We start from the raw sequence: 18,341 nt of genomic DNA on the forward strand, positions 1-18,341 counted from the left end.
TATTTATACTACTATGGTGTGTCTATCATTTGTACTAAGCATGTTGTATTTATCCACCTACTAAAACATCTTGGAGACAAATTGACAAAACACACATGACAACCAAAATCCTATCGGTGAATTCACAAACATAGTAAACATGTTGAAGACAAATACTCGTTTGAACTGCATTATACATTCTTCTTTAACTTGTTAGAGATGCACACATGTTTGAAGGCAGTGATGCTGTATCTATCATGTTAATGGGATATTTTATCGTTGCAGTCATAGATGTTCTGTGGCTGCAGAGGACCTTAACCGGCGTTGGGACAACCCCTGTCCTCGATTACATCCAACCATCTACCACACCAAAGGCATGCTTCAATACATGCAGATGATCAGCAAGATTCCCCTGGTAAGAAATGATATTGTCCTGGTAAGAAATGATATTGTCCTGGTAAGAAATGATATTCTCCTGGTAAGAAATGATATTTCCCTGGTAAGAAATGATATTTCCCTGGTAAGAAATGATATTTCCCTGACATTTCCCTGGTAAGAAATGATATTCCCCTGGTAAGAAATGATATTTCCCTGGTAAGAAATGATATTTCCCTGGTAAGAAATGATATTCCCCTGGTAAGAATTGATATTTCCCTGGTAAGAAATGATATTCCCCTTGTAAGAAATGATATTCCCCTGGTAAGAAATGATATTCCCCTGGTAAGAAATGATATTGTCCTGGTAAGAAATGATATTCTCCTGGTAAGAAATGATATTCTACTGGTAAGAAATGATATTCTCCTGGTAAGAAATGATATTCTCCTGGTAAGAAATGATATTTCCCTGATATTCCCCTGGTAAGAAATGATATTTCCCTGGTAAGAAATGATATTGTCCTGGTAAGAAATGATATTCTCCTGGTAAGAATTGATATTTCCCTGGTAAGAAATGATATTTCCCTGGTAAGAAATGATATTCCCCTGGTAAGAAATGATATTCTCCTGGTAAGAAATGATATTCTCCTGGTAAGAATTGATATTTCCCTGGTAAGAAATGATATTTCCCTGGTAAGAAATGATATTCTCCTGGTAAGAAATGATATTCCCCTGGTAAGAAATGATATTCTCCTGGTAAGAAATGATATTCCCCTGGTAAGAAATGATATTCTCCTGGTAAGAAATGATATTCTCCTGGTAAGAATTGATATTTCCCTGGTAAGAAATGATATTTCCCTGGTAAGAAATGATATTCTCCTGGTAAGAAATGATATTCTCCTGGTTAGAAATGATATTCTCCTGGTAAGAATTGATATTTCCCTGGTAAGAAATGATATTGTCCTGGTAAGAAATGATATTCTCCTGGTAAGAATTGATATTTCCCTGGTAAGAAATGATATTTCCCTGGTAAGAAATGATATTTCCCTGGTAAGAAATGATATTCTCCTGGTAAGAAATGATATTCTCCTGGTAAGAATTGATATTTCCCTGGTAAGAAATGATATTTCCCTGGTAAGAAATGATATTCTCCTGGTAAGAAATGATATTCCCCTGGTAAGAAATGATATTCTCCTGGTAAGAAATGATATTCTCCTGGTAAGAATTGATATTTCCCTGGTAAGAAATGATATTTCCCTGGTAAGAAATGATATTTCCCTGGTAAGAAATGATATTCTCCTGGTAAGAAATGATATTTCCCTGGTAAGAATTGATATTTCCCTGGTAAGAAATGATATTTCCCTGGTAAGAAATGATATTCTCCTGGTAAGAATTGATATTTCCCTGGTAAGAATTGATATTTCCCTGGTAAGAAATGATATTCTCCTGGTAAGAATTGATATTTCCCTGGTAAGAAATGATATTCCCTGGTAAGAAATGATATTCTCCTGGTAAGAATTGATATTTCCCTGGTAAGAAATGATATTTCCCTGGTAAGAAATGATATTCCCCTGGTAAGAATTGATATTTCCCTGGTAAGAAATGATATTTCCCTAGTAAGAAATGATATTCTCCTGGTAAGAAATGATATTCTCCTGGTAAGAAATGATATTCTCCTGGTAAGAAATGATATTCCCCTGGTAAGAATTGATATTTCCCTGGTAAGAAATGATATTTCCCTGGTAAGAAATGATATTCTCCTGGTAAGAATTGATATTTCCCTGGTAAGAAATGATATTCCCTGGTAAGAAATGATATTCTCCTGGTAAGAATTGATATTTCCCTGGTAAGAAATGATATTTCCCTGGTAAGAAATGATATTCTCCTGGTAAGAATTGATATTTCCCTGGTAAGAAATGATATTTCCCTGGTAAGAAATGATATTTCCCTGGTAAGAAATGATATTCTCCTGGTAAGAAATGATATTCTCCTGGTAAGAAATGATATTCCCCTGGTAAGAAATGATATTCTCCTGGTAAGAAATGATATTTCCCTGGTAAGAAATGATATTCTCCTGGTAAGAAATGATATTTCCCTGGTAAGAAATGATATTTCCCTAGTAAGAAATGATATTCTCCTGGTAAGAAATGATATTCTCCTGGTTAGAAACAGGATTCCCCAGGTAGGATTCCCCTTATAAGAGACAGGCTTCTCCTAGTAAGAAACAGGCTTCCCCTAGTAAGAAACAGGATTCTCCTGGTTAGAAACAGAATTTCCCTGGTTAGAAATAGGATTCCCTTGTAAGAAACAGGATTCCCTTAGTAAAATCTGAGCTTTTGGAATCAACACCAAGGGAGTCTCATGTTTGAAAAACATCAATATTACCCAACTTGTTAAAATAATCATAATCCAAAGTCAAATTCAATAAAACTTAGGCAAGATATGATCCAAAGAAGATTTACATGGAGACTCCTGAAAAAGTACTAAGCAAATGACCAGGTGCTACAGAAGAGTAAACATCTTCTTCTTCATCAGAGACATCCGTCATGTAAACCTTGGTCAGTCCAAGTAAGTAGCCACATTCTTATATGAGAACAAGATATGCAACAACAGAACCAATAGGCAAACTGAGGAGCATCAAACACATCCAGCTTCATATCGCACAAAGAAATAGAATATCTTACAATGAGATCACATTTACTGATCACCATGAAATCTTTGTAAAGGGATTTACTGTGGTGTTGAATCTGATGTTTCAGGTTTACTGCGACTATCATGGACATTCTCGAAGAAAAAACATATTTTTGTATGGCTGTAGTCCAAGTATGTCATGGATTCCAAATGACACACAAAACCCAGCTGTGACAGGAAACAGAGGGGAGGACAACAGCTTCAAGGTAAGGGACAGTGAGGGGGACAGTGAGGGGAACAGTGAGGAACAGTGAGGAACAGTGAGGGGAACAGTGAGGGGAACAGTGAGAGGGACAGTGAGGGGGACAGTGAGGGAGACAGTGAGGGGGACAGTGAGGGAGACAGTGAAGGGGACAGTGAGGAGGACAATGAGGGGAACAGTGAGGGGGACAGTGAGGAGGACAATGAGGGGAACAGTGAAGGGGAAAGTGAGGAGGACAGTGAGGGGAACAGTGAGGGGGACAGTGAGGGGAAGAGTGAGGGGAAGAGTGAGGGGGACAGTGAGGGGGACAGTGAGGGGAACAGTGAGGGGGACAGTGAGGGGAACAGTGAGGGGGACAGTGAGGAGGACAATGAGGGGAACAGTGAAGGGGAAAGTGAGGAGGACAGTGAGGGGGACAGTGAGGGGAAGAGTGAGGGGAAGAGTGAGGGGGACAGTGAGGAGAACAGTGAGGGGAACAGTGAGGGGGACAGTGAGGGGGACAGTGAGGGAACAGTGAGGGGGACAGTGAGGAGAACAATGAGGGGGACAGTGAAGGGGAAAGTGAGGAGGAAAGTGAGGAGGACAATGAAGGGGACAGTGAGGGGAACAGTGAGGGGGACAGTGAGGGAACAGTGAGGGAACAGTGAGGAGGACAGTGAGGAGGACAGTGAGGGAACAGTGAGGGGGACAGTGAGGAGGACAATGAGGGGGACAGTGAAGGGGAAAGTGAGGAGGACAATGAAGGGGACAGTGAGGGGAACAGTGAGGGGAACAGTGAGGGGGACAGTGAGGGGAACAGTGAGGGGAACAGTGAGGGGGACAGTGAGGGAACAGTGAGGGGGACAGTGAGGAGAACAGTGAAGGGGAAAGTGAGGAGGAAAGTGAGGAGGACAATGAAGGGGACAGTGAGGGGAACAGTGAGGGGGACAGTGAGGGAACAGTGAGGAGGACAGTGAGGGAACAGTGAGGGGGACAGTGAGGAGGACAGTGAGGGGGACAGTGAAGGGGAAAGTGAGGAGGACAATGAAGGGGACAGTGAGGGGAACAGTGAGGGGAAAAGTGAGGGGGACAGTGAGGGAACAGTGAGGGAACAGTGAGGAGGACAGTGAGGGGGACAGTGAGGGAACAGTGAGAGGGACAGTGAGGAGGACAATGAGGGGGACAGTGAAGGGGACAGTGAGGGGGAAAGTGAGGAGGACAATGAGGGGGATAGTGAGGGAAACAGTGAGGGGAACAGTGAGGGGGACAGTGAGGGGACAGTGAGGAGGACAGTGAGGGAATAGTGAGGAGGAAAGTGAGGACAATGAGGCGGACAGTGAAGGGGAAAGTGAGGAGGACAGTGAGGGGGACAGTGAAAGGGAAAGTGAGGAGGACAGTGAGGGGGACAGTGAGGGGAACAATGAGGGGGACAGTGAAAGGGAAAGTGAGGAGGACAGTGAGGGGGACAGTGAGGGGAACAGTGAGGGGGACAGTGAAGGGGAAAGTGAGGGGGACAGTGAAAGGGAAAGTGAGGAGGACAGTGAGGGGGACAGTGAGGGGAACAGTGAGGGGGACAGTGAAGGGGAAAGTGAGGGGGACAGTGAAAGGGAAAGTGAGGAGGACAGTGAGGGGGACAGTGAGGGGAACAGTGAGGGGAACAGTGAGGAAATCACTTTTACAGGTACATTCTACCTTCACACAATTTCCATTATCAATATTTAGCAACCAAAAGCTACATATTGGCAGCCATTTTCCTTATGAGAGATGTGTGACTATACTTGAAAAGTGATTTAATCATGTGATACATGCTTTGTCCATACTGAATTATATACACCTTGTTTACTTAATCTATAATACACTAAGGAATAAGTTCAGGTCTCCAAAGATTAACAAGAGGCCCATAAGGTCTGTATCTTTCACTTTGCTTTCTTTGGCTGAAAACACTTTATCCGAACCAAATCTGGTAAAAATCCATTATTGATGACTAGATTTGTGAAATGAGCGACAGACACTGATATGCCATCAGCTCACATTGCCTTCAATTTGTTTAGACTCTACCACGGATACTACATCTCACATCATCAGTATTCTCCTGGCAGAACTGCAGCTTTGTAGTGGAAAAAGCCAAGGAAACAACTGCCAGAATGGTTGTATGGCGACAGATAGGTGTCATAAGATCCTACACCATGGAGAGCTCTTACTGCGGAATAGATAAGGAGGGAAAGTATAAGGTAAGTTCACCTCTCTACACCTAAGTAGTCCCACCTCTCCATCACTACACCAAGGTAGTCTTACCTCTCCATCACTACACCAAGGTAGTCTTACCTCTCCATCACTACACCAAGGTAGTTCCATCTCTCCATCACTACATCAAGGTAGTCTTACCTCTCCATCACTACACCAAGGTAGTCCCACCTCTCCATCACTACACCAAGGTAGTCTTACCTCTCCATCACTACACCAAGGTTGTCCCACCTCTCCTTGCTATGTTATTTATGTAAGAATGATATTAAGGCTGCTGACATGATACTAATGCTGACATGATGATAAGGCTGACATGATACTAATGCTGACATGATGATAAGGCTGACATGATACTAATGCTGATATTATGATAAGGCTGAAATGATACTAATGCTGACATGATACTAATGCTGACATGATGATAAGGCTGACATGATACTAAGGCTGACATGATGATAAGGCTAACATGATGATAAGGCTGACATGATGATAAGGCTGACATGATACTAATGCTGACATGATGATAAGGCTGACATGATGATAAGGCTGACATGATACTAATGCTGACATGATGATAAGGCTGACATGATACTAAGGCTGACATGATGATAAGGCTGACATGATACTAATGCTAACATGATGATAAGGCTGACATGATACTAATGCTAACATGATGATAAGGCTGACATGATGATAAGGCTGACATGATGATAAGGCTGACATGATGATAAGGTTTACATGATGATAAGGCTGACATGATACTAATGCTAACATGATGATAAGGCTAACATGATGATAAGGCTGACATGATGATAAGGCTGACATGATACTAATGCTAACATGATACTAAGGCTGACATGATGATAAGGCTGACATGATGATAAGGTTTACATGATGATAAGGCTGACATGATACTAATGCTAACATGATACTAAGGCTAACACGATGATAAGGCTAACACGATGATAAGGCTAACATGATGATAAGGCTGACATGATACTAAGGCTAACACGATGATAAGGCTAACATGATGATAAGGCTGACATGATACTAATGCTAACATGATGATAAGGCTGACATGATGATAAGGTTTACATGATGATAAGGCTGACATGATACTAATGCTAACACGATGATAATGCTAACACGATGATAATGCTAACATGATGATAAGGCTAACATGATGATAAGGCTGACATGATACTAATGCTAACATGATGATAAGGCTGACATGATGATAAGGCTGACATGATGATAAGGTTTACATGATGATAAGGCTGACATGATGATAAGGCTGACATGATACTAATGCTAACACGATGATAAGGCTGACATGATGATAAGGCTGACATGATACTAATGCTAACACGATGATAATGCTAACATGATGATAAGGCTGACATGATGATAAGGTTTACATGATGATAAGGCTGACATGATACTAATGCTAACATGATGATAAGGCTAACACGATGATAAGGCTAACATGATGATAAGGCTGACATGATGATAAGGTTTACATGATGATAAGGCTGACATGATGATAAGGCTGACATGATACTAATGCTAACACGATGGTAAGGCTGACATGATGATAAGGCTGACATGATACTAATGCTAACACGATGATAAGGCTGACATGATGATAAGGCTGACATGATACTAATGCTAACATGATGATAAGGCTGACATGATGATAAGGTTTACATGATGATAAGGCTGACATGATACTAATGCTAACATGATGATAAGGCTAACACGATGATAAGGCTGACATGATGATAAGGCTGACATGATACTAATGCTAACATGATGATAAGGCTGACATGATGATAAGGTTTACATGATGATAAGGTTGACATGATGATAAGGCTGACATGATGATAAGGTTAACATGATGATAAGGCTGACATGATGATAAGGTTTACATGATGATAAGGCTGACATGATACTAAGGCTGACATGATACTAATGCTGATATTATGATAAGGCTGACATGATGATAAGGCTGACATGATATTTATACTGACATGATACTAAGGCTGACATGATACTAATGCTGATATTATGATAAGGCTGACATGATGATAAGGCTGACATGATACTTATACTGACATGATACTAAGGCTGACATGATACTAATGCTGATATTATGATAAGGCTGACATGATGATAAGGCTGACATATGATGATAAGGCTGACATGATGATAAGGCTAACATGATACTTATACTGACATGATACTAATGCTGACATGATGATAAGGCTAACATGATGATAAGGCTGACATGATACTAAGGCTGATATTATGATAAGGCTGACATGATGATAAGGCTGACATATGATGATAAGGCTGACATGATGATAAGGCTAACATGATACTTATACTGACATGATACTAAGGCTGACATGATGATAAGGCTGACATGATGATAAGGCTGACATGATACTTATACTGACATGATACTAAGGCTGACATGATGATAAGGCTGACATGATGATAAGGCTGACATGATACTAAGGCTGACATGATACTAAGGCTGACATGATGATAAGGCTGACATGATACTTATACTGACATGATGATAAGGCTGACATGATACTAAGGCTGACATGATACTAAGGCTGACATGATACTAAGGCTGACAGATGATAAGGCTGACATGATACTTATACTGACATGATGATAAGGCTGACATGATGATAAGGCTGACATAAGGCTGACATGATGATAAGGCTGACATGATGATAAGGCTAACATGATACTAAGGCTGACATGATGATAAGGCTGACATGATGATAAGGCTGACATGATGATGAGGCTAACATGATAAGGTTTACATCACAGTTGGAAACCTGTTTGAATATTGAGGTAGCATCACATTATGTATGAACTTTTACAATCTTAAGAAATAGTTTTTAATTAATAATGTTGTTTATAGTTAAAGATGTGAATATGTTATATATTGTCAGTTAAGGATGTGAATATGTTATATATTGATAGTCAAGGATGTGAATATGTTATATATTGATAGTCAAGGATGTGAATATGTTATATATTGATAGTCAAGGATGTGAATATGTTATATATTGATAGTTAAGGATGTGAATATGTTATATATTGATAGTAAAGGATGTGAATATGTTATATATTGATAGTTAAGGATGTGAATATGTTATATATTGATAGTAAAGGATGTGAATATGTTATATATTGATAGTTAAGAATGTGAATAGGTTATATATTGATAGTAAAGGATGTTAAGATGTTATATATTGATAGTCAAGGATGTTAAGATGTTATATATTGATAGCTAAGATGTTATATATTGATAGTAAAGGATGTGAATATGTTATATATTGATAGTCAAGGATGTTAAGATGTTATATATTGATAGTAAAGGATGTGAATATGTTATATATTGATAGTAAAGGATGTGAATATGTTATATATTGATAGTCAAGGATGTTAAGATGTTATATATTGATAGTCAAGGATGTGAATATGTTATATATTGATAGTTAAGGATGTGAATAGGTTATATATTGATAGTTAAGAATGTGAATAGGTTATATATAGATAGTCAAGGATGTGAATATGTTATATATTGATAGTCAAGGATGTTAAGATGTTATATATTGATAGCTAAGATGTTATATATTGATAGTAAAGGATGTGAATATGTTATATATTGATAGTCAAGGATGTTAAGATGTTATATATTGATAGTTAAGGACGTGAATATGTTATATATTGTTAGTTAAGGATGTGAAGATGTTATATATTGATAGCTAAGATGTTACATATTGATAGTAAAGGATGTGAATATGTTATATATTGATAGTTAAGGATGTGAATATGTTATATATTGATAGCTAAGATGTTATATATTGTCAGTTAAGGATGTGAATATGTTATATATTGATAGTTAAGGATGTGAACATGTTATATATAGATAGTGAAGGATGTGAATATGTTATATATTGTTAGTTAAGGATGTGAATATGTTATATATTGATAGTTAAGGATGTGAATATGTTATATATAGATAGTCAAGGATGTGAATATGTTATATATTGTTAGTTAAGGATGTGAATATGTTATATATAGATAGTCAAGGATGTGAATATGTTATATATTGTTAGTTAAGGATGTGAATATGTTATATATTGTTAGTTAAGGATGTGAATATGTTATATATAGATAGTAAAGGATGTGAATATGTTATATATTGTTAGTTAAGGATGTGAATATGTTATATATTGTTAGTTAAGGATGTGAATATGTTTATGGTTTCACCAACAGGATCAGCACATCTCCACCACTATGTTGGAGGATATGGGCCAGAAATTCTGTGAGGCTTTGCTCAGAATACGCTCCAGATTTGGAGGTTATGATGTGGCAGCTTCCCTTCCTACCTCCAGTTCTTCACAACTCGACATGGAGTCTGGTGCAGGAGCTCGACCTAGAAGGTCAGTTTTATACTCTTACATGTTTGAGCTAAGGGGTTGCAGTTGGTTCTGGTTCCCTCCATCTTAGAGTTTCAGCCAAAGGTTTGGAGGTGTCTGTGAAACTGATGTTGTAGTGGAGAGGTTTGGAGGTGCCTGTTGATACTGATGTTGTAGTGGAGAGGTTTGGAGGTGCCTGTTGATACTGATGTTGTAGTGGAGAGGTTTGGAGGTGCCTGTTGATACTGATGTTGTAGTGGAGAGGTTTGGAGGTGTCTGTTGATACTGATGTTGTAGTGGAGAGGTGTGGAGGTGTCTGTTGATACTGATGTTGTAGTGGAGAGGTTTGGAGGTGTCTGTTGATACTGATGTTGTAGTGGAGAGGTTTGGAGGTGTCTGTTGATACTGATGTTGTAGTGGAGAGGTGTGGAGGTGCCTGTTGATACTGATGTTGTAGTGGAGAGTTTGGAGGTGTCTGTTGATACTGATGTTGTAGTGGAGAGGTGTGGAGGTGCCTGTTGATACTGATGTTGTAGTGGAGAGGTTTGGAGGTGTCTGTTGATACTGATGTTGTAGTGGAGAGGTGTGGAGGTGCCTGTTGATACTGATGTTGTAGTGGAGAGGTTTGGAGGTGTCTGTTGATACTGATGTTGTAGTGGAGAGGTGTGGAGGTGTCTATGAAACTGATGTTGTAGTGGAGAGGTGTGGAGGTGCCTGTTGATACTGATGTTGTAGTGGAGAGGTGTGGAGGTGTCTATGAAACTGATGTTGTAGTGGAGAGGTTTGGAGGTGTCTGTTGATACTGATGTTGTAGTGGAGAGGTTTGGAGGTGTCTGTTGATACTGATGTTGTAGTGGAGAGGTTTGGAGGTGCCTGTTGATACTGATGTTGTAGTGGAGAGGTTTGGAGGTGTCTGTTGATACTGATGTTGTAGTGGAGAGGTGTGGAGGTGCCTGTTGATACTGATGTTGTAGTGGAGAGGTTTGGAGGTGTCTGTTGATACTGATGTTGTAGTGGAAAGGTGTGGAGGTGTCTGTTGATACTGATGTTGTAGTGGAGAGGTGTGGAGGTGCCTGTTGATACTGATGTTGTAGTGGAGAGGTGTGGAGGTGTCTGTTGATACTGATGTTGTAGTGGAGAGGTTTGGAGGTGCCTGTTGATACTGATGTTGTAGTGGAGATGTTTGGAGGTGCCTGTTGATACTGATGTTGTAGTGGAGAGGTGTGGAGGTGCCTGTTGATACTGATGTTGTAGTGGAGAGGTGTGGAGGTGCCTGTTGATACTGATGTTGTAGTGGAGAGGTGTGGAGGTGCCTGTTGATACTGATGTTGTAGTGGAGAGGTTGATACTGATGTTGTAGTGGAGAGGTGTGGAGGTGTCTGTTGATACTGATGTTGTAGTGGAGAGGTGTGGAGGTGTCTGTTGATACTGATGTTGTAGTGGAGAGGTGTGGAGGTGCCTGTTGATACTGATGTTGTAGTGGAGAGGTGTGGAGGTGCCTGTTGATACTGATGTTGTAGTGGAGAGGTTTGGAGGTGCCTGTTGATACTGATGTTGTAGTGGAGAGGTTTGGAGGTGCCTGTTGATACTGATGTTGTAGTGGAGAGGTTTGGAGGTGCCTGTTGATACTGATGTTGTAGTGGAGAGGTGTGGAGGTGCCTGTTGATACTGATGTTGTAGTGGAGAGGTGTGGATGTGCCTGTTGATACTGATGTTGTAGTGGAGAGGTTTGGAGGTGTCTGTTGATACTGATGTTGTAGTGGAGAGGTTTGGAGGTGTCTGTTGATACTGATGTTGTAGTGGAGAGGTTTGGAGGTGTCTGTTGATACTGATGTTGTAGTGGAGAGGATTGGAGGTGCCTGTTGATACTGATGTTGTAGTGGAGAGGTTTGGAGGTGCCTGTTGATACTGATGTTGTAGTGGAGAGGTGTGGAGGTGTCTGTTGATACTGATGTTGTAGTGGAGAGGTTTGGAGGTGCCTGTTGATACTGATGTTGTAGTGGAGAGGTGTGGAGGTGTCTGTTGATACTGATGTTGTAGTGGAGATGTTTGGAGGTGCCTGTTGATACTGATGTTGTAGTGGAGAGGTTTGGAGGTGTCTGTTGATACTGATGTTGTAGTGGAGAGGTTTGGAGGTGTCTGTTGATACTGATGTTGTAGTGGAGAGGTGTGGAGGTGTCTATGAAACTGATGTTGTAGTGGAGAGGTGTGGAGGTGTCTATGAAACTGATGTTGTAGTGGAGAGGTGTGGAGGTGTCTGTTGATACTGATGTTGTAGTGGAGAGGTTTGGAGGTGTCTGTTGATACTGATGTTGTAGTGGAGAGGTTTGGAGGTGTCTGTTGATACTGATGTTGTAGTGGAGAGGTTTGGAGGTGCCTGTTGATACTGATGTTGTAGTGGAGAGGTTTGGAGGTGTCTGTTGATACTGATGTTGTAGCACCGTCCGCCGTGCGTAAACTTTTCATTCAAACAACTTCTTCTCAAATACTAGAAGGTCTAGGGGGCTAATACTTGGCACAAAGGATACTGGCATGGAGCTCTACCAAGTTTGTTCAAATGAATGACCTTGACCCACTTTAAAGGTCACAGGGGTCAAATATGTTAAAATAGGTTTGGCTTGCTTTTTGTCAGATGACCGGTAAGGCCCATGGGCCTCTTGTTTTATTTACTTTTGTTTTCTGTTTTTTTGGTGGAAGTGCTTTTTAATTCTTTCTACATTAATGATGTGATGAAATTTTGGTTAGTGAAATAATATATACAATTTTACAAAGTTACAATTAAAACTGTTATGTACTGATAGTATACTTTCTTCTTTATCATCATTAAAAAATCATGTTTACCTGACAAATCTAAAGCACTAAGTTTTGTTGAAAAATAATGTATATGCTGATGGACACCAATTGTAGTTTTAATCCGTTGAAATTTATCTGTTTCTCTCATTTTCATTGAAGTCTTGATCAATAACAAGTTATAAGACTGTTGATCACTGTGAATGGTGAAATTAAGACAAATTGTAACAAGTCAAACTATGGTTTAATTTGATTTCTCTCCCACTTAGTTAAAGGACTCTATGAATATATCATCTCTCCATGTGTCTGTGTGTCCAATATAACACAGAGTTTGTATACATATACTTCTCAAAAGATTAAATATTCACATCAGAAAGTTCTGTACCTTATTTACATGATACAATATTACATCAGAAAGTTCTGTACCTTATTTACATGATACAATATTACATCAGAAAGTTCTGTACCTTATTTACATGATACAACCTTATTACATCAGAAAGTTCTGTACCTTATTTACATGATACAATATTACATCAGAAAGTTCTGTACCTTATTTACATGATAGTATCACATCAGAAAGTTCTGTACCTTATTTACATGATACAATATTACATCAGAAAATTCTGTACCTTATTTACTGTGATACAATATTACATCAGAAAGTTCTGTACCTACATATTTACAGAAATGATTTACAATATTCACATCAGAAAGTTCTGTACCTTATTTACATGATACAATATCACATCAGAAAGTTCTGTACCTTATTTACATGATACACATATACCTTATTTACATGATAGTATCACATCAGAAAGTTCTGTACCTTATTTACATGATACAATATTACATCAGAAAGTTTTGTACCTTATTTACATGATACAATATTACATCAGAAAGTTCTGTACCTTATTTACATGATACAATATTACATCAGAAAGTTCTGTACCTTATTTACATGATAATATCACATCAGAAAGTTCTGTACCTTATTTACATGATACAATATCACATCAGAAAGTTCTGTACCTTATTTACATGATACAATATTACATCAGAAAGTTCTGTACCTTATTTACATGATACAATATTACATCAGAAAGTTCTGTACCTTATTTACATGATACAATATCACATCAGAAAGTTCTGTACCTTATTTACATGATAGTATCACATCAGAAAGTTCTGTACCTTATTTACATGATACAATATCACATCAGAAAGTTCTGTACCTTATTTACATGATACAATATCACATCAGAAAGTTCTGTACCTTATTTACATGATAGTATCACATCAGAAAGTTCTGTACCTTATTTACATGATACAATATTACATCAGAAAGTTCTGTACCTTATTTACATGATACAATATCACATCAGAAAGTTCTGTACCTTATTTACATGATACAGTATCACATCAGAAAGTTCTGTACCTTATTTACATGATATATTACATCAGAAAGTTCTGTACCTTATTTACATGATACAATATTACATCAGAAAGTTCTGTACCTTATTTACATGATACAATATTACATCAGAAAGTTCTGTACCTTATTTACATGATAGTATCACATCAGAAAGTTCTGTACCTTATTTACATGATACAATATTACATCAGAAAGTTCTGTACCTTATTTACATGATACAATATCACATCAGAAAGTTCTGTACCTTATTTACATGATAGTATCACATCAGAAAGTTCTGTACCTTATTTACATGATACAATATCACATCAGAAAGTTCTGTACCTTATTTACATGATACAATATCACATCAGAAAGTTCTGTACCTTATTTACATGATAGTATCACATCAGAAAGTTCTGTACCTTATTTACATGATACAATATTACATCAGAAAGTTCTGTACCTTATTTACATGATACAATATCACATCAGAAAGTTCTGTACCTTATTTACATGATACAGTATCACATCAGAAAGTTCTGTACCTTATTTACATGATACAATATTACATCAGAAAGTTCTGTACCTTATTTACATGATACAATATTACATCAGAAAGTTCTGTACCTTATTTACATGATAGTATCACATCAGAAAGTTCTGTACCTTATTTACATGATACAATATTACATCAGAAAGTTCTGTACCTTATTTACATGATACAATATCACATCAGAAAGTTCTGTACCTTATTTACATGATAGTATCACATCAGAAAGTTCTGTACCTTATTTACATGATACAATATCACATCAGAAAGTTCTGTACCTTATTTACATGATACAATATCACATCAGAAAGTTCTGTACCTTATTTACATGATAGTATCACATCAGAAAGTTCTGTACCTTATTTACATGATACAATATTACATCAGAAAGTTCTGTACCTTATTTACATGATAGTATCACATCAGAAAGTTCCGTACCTTATTTACATGATAGTATCACATCAGAAAGTTCTGTACCTTATTTACATGATACAATATCACATCAGAAAGTTCCGTACCTTATTTACATGATACAGTATCACATCAAAAAGTTCCGTACCTTATTTACATGATACAATATCACATCAGAAAGTTCTGTACCTTATTTACATGATAGTATCACATCAGAAAGTTCTGTACCTTATTTACATGATAGTATCACATCAGAAAGTTCTGTACCTTATTTACATGATAGTATCACATCAAAAAGATGCTGCTTATTAGATGTTAGTGGTCATTTGTCAAAGTTAAGGGTCCTAAGGTCACTCTTGACCACTTGAGCTGAGAGGGGAGTATATGTATTTGAAATCTTCCTCACTGTGTTTTTTTTTCTAGGGATCGGGATGTTGGTGATAATATGATAGATGATGACAATTTTGGAGGTGGAGATGACATTGATGACATGAATGAGGAGTCATCGCTTGAAGATGACATTTCACAAGATGATGATGACAATGTATATGATGAAGACCCTAGTTGAAATGGATAAAGAATACATGATGAATATTTCTTGATTCCTGAGACTCATGGTCATGCCTCCCATGTCGATATGTAACAACTCGGTGAGACTGGTCTTTTGTGTCATGTCAATGTCATACAACACGGTGAAACAGGTCATGTGTGTCTCATGTCAGTGTGTACCAACTTGGTGAGACAGGTCATGTGTGTCTCATGTCAGTGTGTACCAACTTGGTGAGACAGGTCGTGTGTGTCTCATGTCAGTGTGTAACAACTTGGTGAGACAGGTCGTGTGTGTCTCATGTCAATGTAACATCTTGGTGAGACAGGTCGTGTGTGTCTCATGTCAATGTGTAACAACTTGGTGAGACAGGACATGTGTGTCTCATGTCAATGTGTAACAACTTGGTGAGACAGGTCATGTATGTCTCATGTCAGTGTGTATCAATTCGGTGAGACAGGTCATGTGTGTCTCATGTCAATGTGTAACAACTTGGTGAGACAGGTCATGTATGTCTCATGTCAATGTGTAACAACTTGGTGAGACAGGTCGTGTATGTCTCATGTCAATGTGTAACCACTTAGAGAGACTAATTATGTATGTCTCATGTTAGTGTGTAACAACTTGATGAGACAGGTCGTGTATGTCTCATGTCAATGTGTAACCACTTGGAGAGACTAATTATGTATGTCTCATGTTAGTGTGTAACAACTTGATGAGACAGGTCGTGTATGTCTCATGTCAATGTGTAACCACTTGGAGAGACTAATTATGTATGTCTCATGTTAGTGTGTAACAACTTGATGAGACTGGTCGTGTGTCTCATGTCAGTGTGTAACAACTTGGTGAGACTGGTCGTGTGTAACAACTTGGTGAGACTGGTCATGTATGTCTCATGTCAGTGTGTAACAACTTGATGAGACTGGTCGTGTGTAACAACTTGGTGAGACTGGTCATGTATGTCTCATGTCAGTGTGTAACAACTTGGTGAGACAGGTCATGTGTGTCTCATGTCAGTCTTTAACAACTTGGTGAGACTGGTCGTGTGTCTCATGTCAATGGTTAACAACTTGGTGAGACAGGTTGTCTGTGTCTCCTATCAATGTTTTACTGTTGCCTTCCTCATGTTGTTTAATTAGAGCTAATTTTTCTAATTCATTACTTGATCAATAGACAAAGAATCCAGTTACAATATGTTGTGTACTATAATCTCAAGAATGTCGGTTTTTTATGAAATATCAGAAATGACATTTAATGTATGATATCGCTGAAAGACAGGATGAGTATGAAACAGGAAATTCAGGTAAATGGGTGAAGTGAGAAGGAATCTGCTTTCTCCCTTATCAGTAAGATTACATTATAATATAGCCCGCTATATATATATACGACTGACTGCATCTTCATAAAATCAAAATGCTTCTCAATTATTTTTGTTTACCTCCAAATAAATAACTATTTTAACTGTTATATATTACTTTGATTATAACTATAAGTTTTGAGGGAATTCTTTATTGCTTTGCATCACCCAAAAACCATTTAAACTCCTTCCAAATCAAACAATGGTCGTGTATATATTGATAATTGTCCAAGCATCAGAAACTATCCATTCTTCTATCATCTTTTTCATTTAATCATCATTTCTTTTTTTTTTTCAAAAATGTTGTGTTCTTTGAAGCCACCAGTATGGTGTGTGAACATTGCCTATATGTGTGTCCAGCTGTTCTGTTTACTTGAAGGATACCATGCCTATATGTGTGTACAGCTATTCTGTTTACTTGAAGGATAACATGCCTATATGTGTATACAGCTGTTCTGTTTACTTGAAGGATACCATGCCTATATGTGTGTACAGCTATTCTGTTTACTTGAAGGATACCATGCCTATATGTGTGTACAGCTGTTCTGTTTACTTGAAGGATACCATGCCTATATGTGTACAGCTATTCTGTTTACTTGAAGGATACCATGCCTATATGTGTGTACAGCTGTTCTGTTTACTTGAAGGATACCATGCCTATATGTGTGTACAGCTGTTCTGTTTACTTGAAGGATACCATGCCTATATGTGTACAGCTATTCTGTTTACTTGAAGGATACCATGCCTATATGTGTGTACAGCTGTTCTGTTTACTTGAAGGATACCAATTCTGTGATATACAAACAAACTGAGTTTTTCTCTTGCGGATGAATTTGCCAGGCTCTCATCACGGTGCAGCCTTATGGGTGTATCAGAATTGTTTCTCAGATCAGTTGTCATTGGAATCATTTCTAATAATATATACTCGGCGTCAATGAAAACGCAACACCTTTAAATTACTGTCAAAATTTACCAGTTATAGTTTTGAATACAATATTTAGTAAAATACCTAAAATTTGATTATGTCCATAACAAAATTCACTCAATGCAATCAGCACTACATCATGGGAATACTTTGATTTCCAGTGACTAATGTCCATACCCCCAAAATCAAAATTACCACGTTCTAATGTGGCCACCATTTGCAGCGACACAAGCGCGGCATCTTCGAGGCATTGACCGAATTAGGCGTTGAATTTTGATTTGAGGAATGTTCCTCCACTCTTCCTGAAGAGCGATTTCAAGCTGCCGACGTGTCTGGGGTTGTTGTGGTTGCTCTCTCACAGCCCTACCCAATTGGTCCCAAAGATGCTCGATCGGACTAAGATCCGGGGAAAACGCGGGCCACGGGA

The 18,341-nt window shown here is 38.3% G+C and overlaps 1 protein-coding gene across 1 annotated transcript in view; it reads left to right on the plus strand.

Moving 5' to 3' along the window:
• LOC132556094 (cytosolic carboxypeptidase 1-like) overlaps nt 1-16,203 on the plus strand; it is a 67,488-nt gene extending 51,285 nt beyond the window's left edge. The window contains exons 21-25 of the mRNA XM_060220482.1: nt 265-394; nt 3,113-3,250; nt 5,277-5,456; nt 9,775-9,941; nt 15,509-16,203. Of these exons, the coding sequence (XP_060076465.1) occupies nt 265-394; nt 3,113-3,250; nt 5,277-5,456; nt 9,775-9,941; nt 15,509-15,653 (760 nt within the window). The 3' untranslated portion in view covers nt 15,654-16,203. The remainder of the gene's footprint in view (nt 1-264; nt 395-3,112; nt 3,251-5,276; nt 5,457-9,774; nt 9,942-15,508) is intronic.
• Nucleotides 16,204-18,341: the final 2,138 nt, after the last annotated feature.

This window comes from Ylistrum balloti, unplaced genomic scaffold, assembly GCF_031769215.1.
Source record: "Ylistrum balloti isolate Yb309-2 unplaced genomic scaffold, AGI_CSIRO_Ybal_v1 Utg370544, whole genome shotgun sequence".
Classification (NCBI taxonomy): domain Eukaryota; kingdom Metazoa; phylum Mollusca; class Bivalvia; order Pectinida; family Pectinidae; genus Ylistrum; species Ylistrum balloti.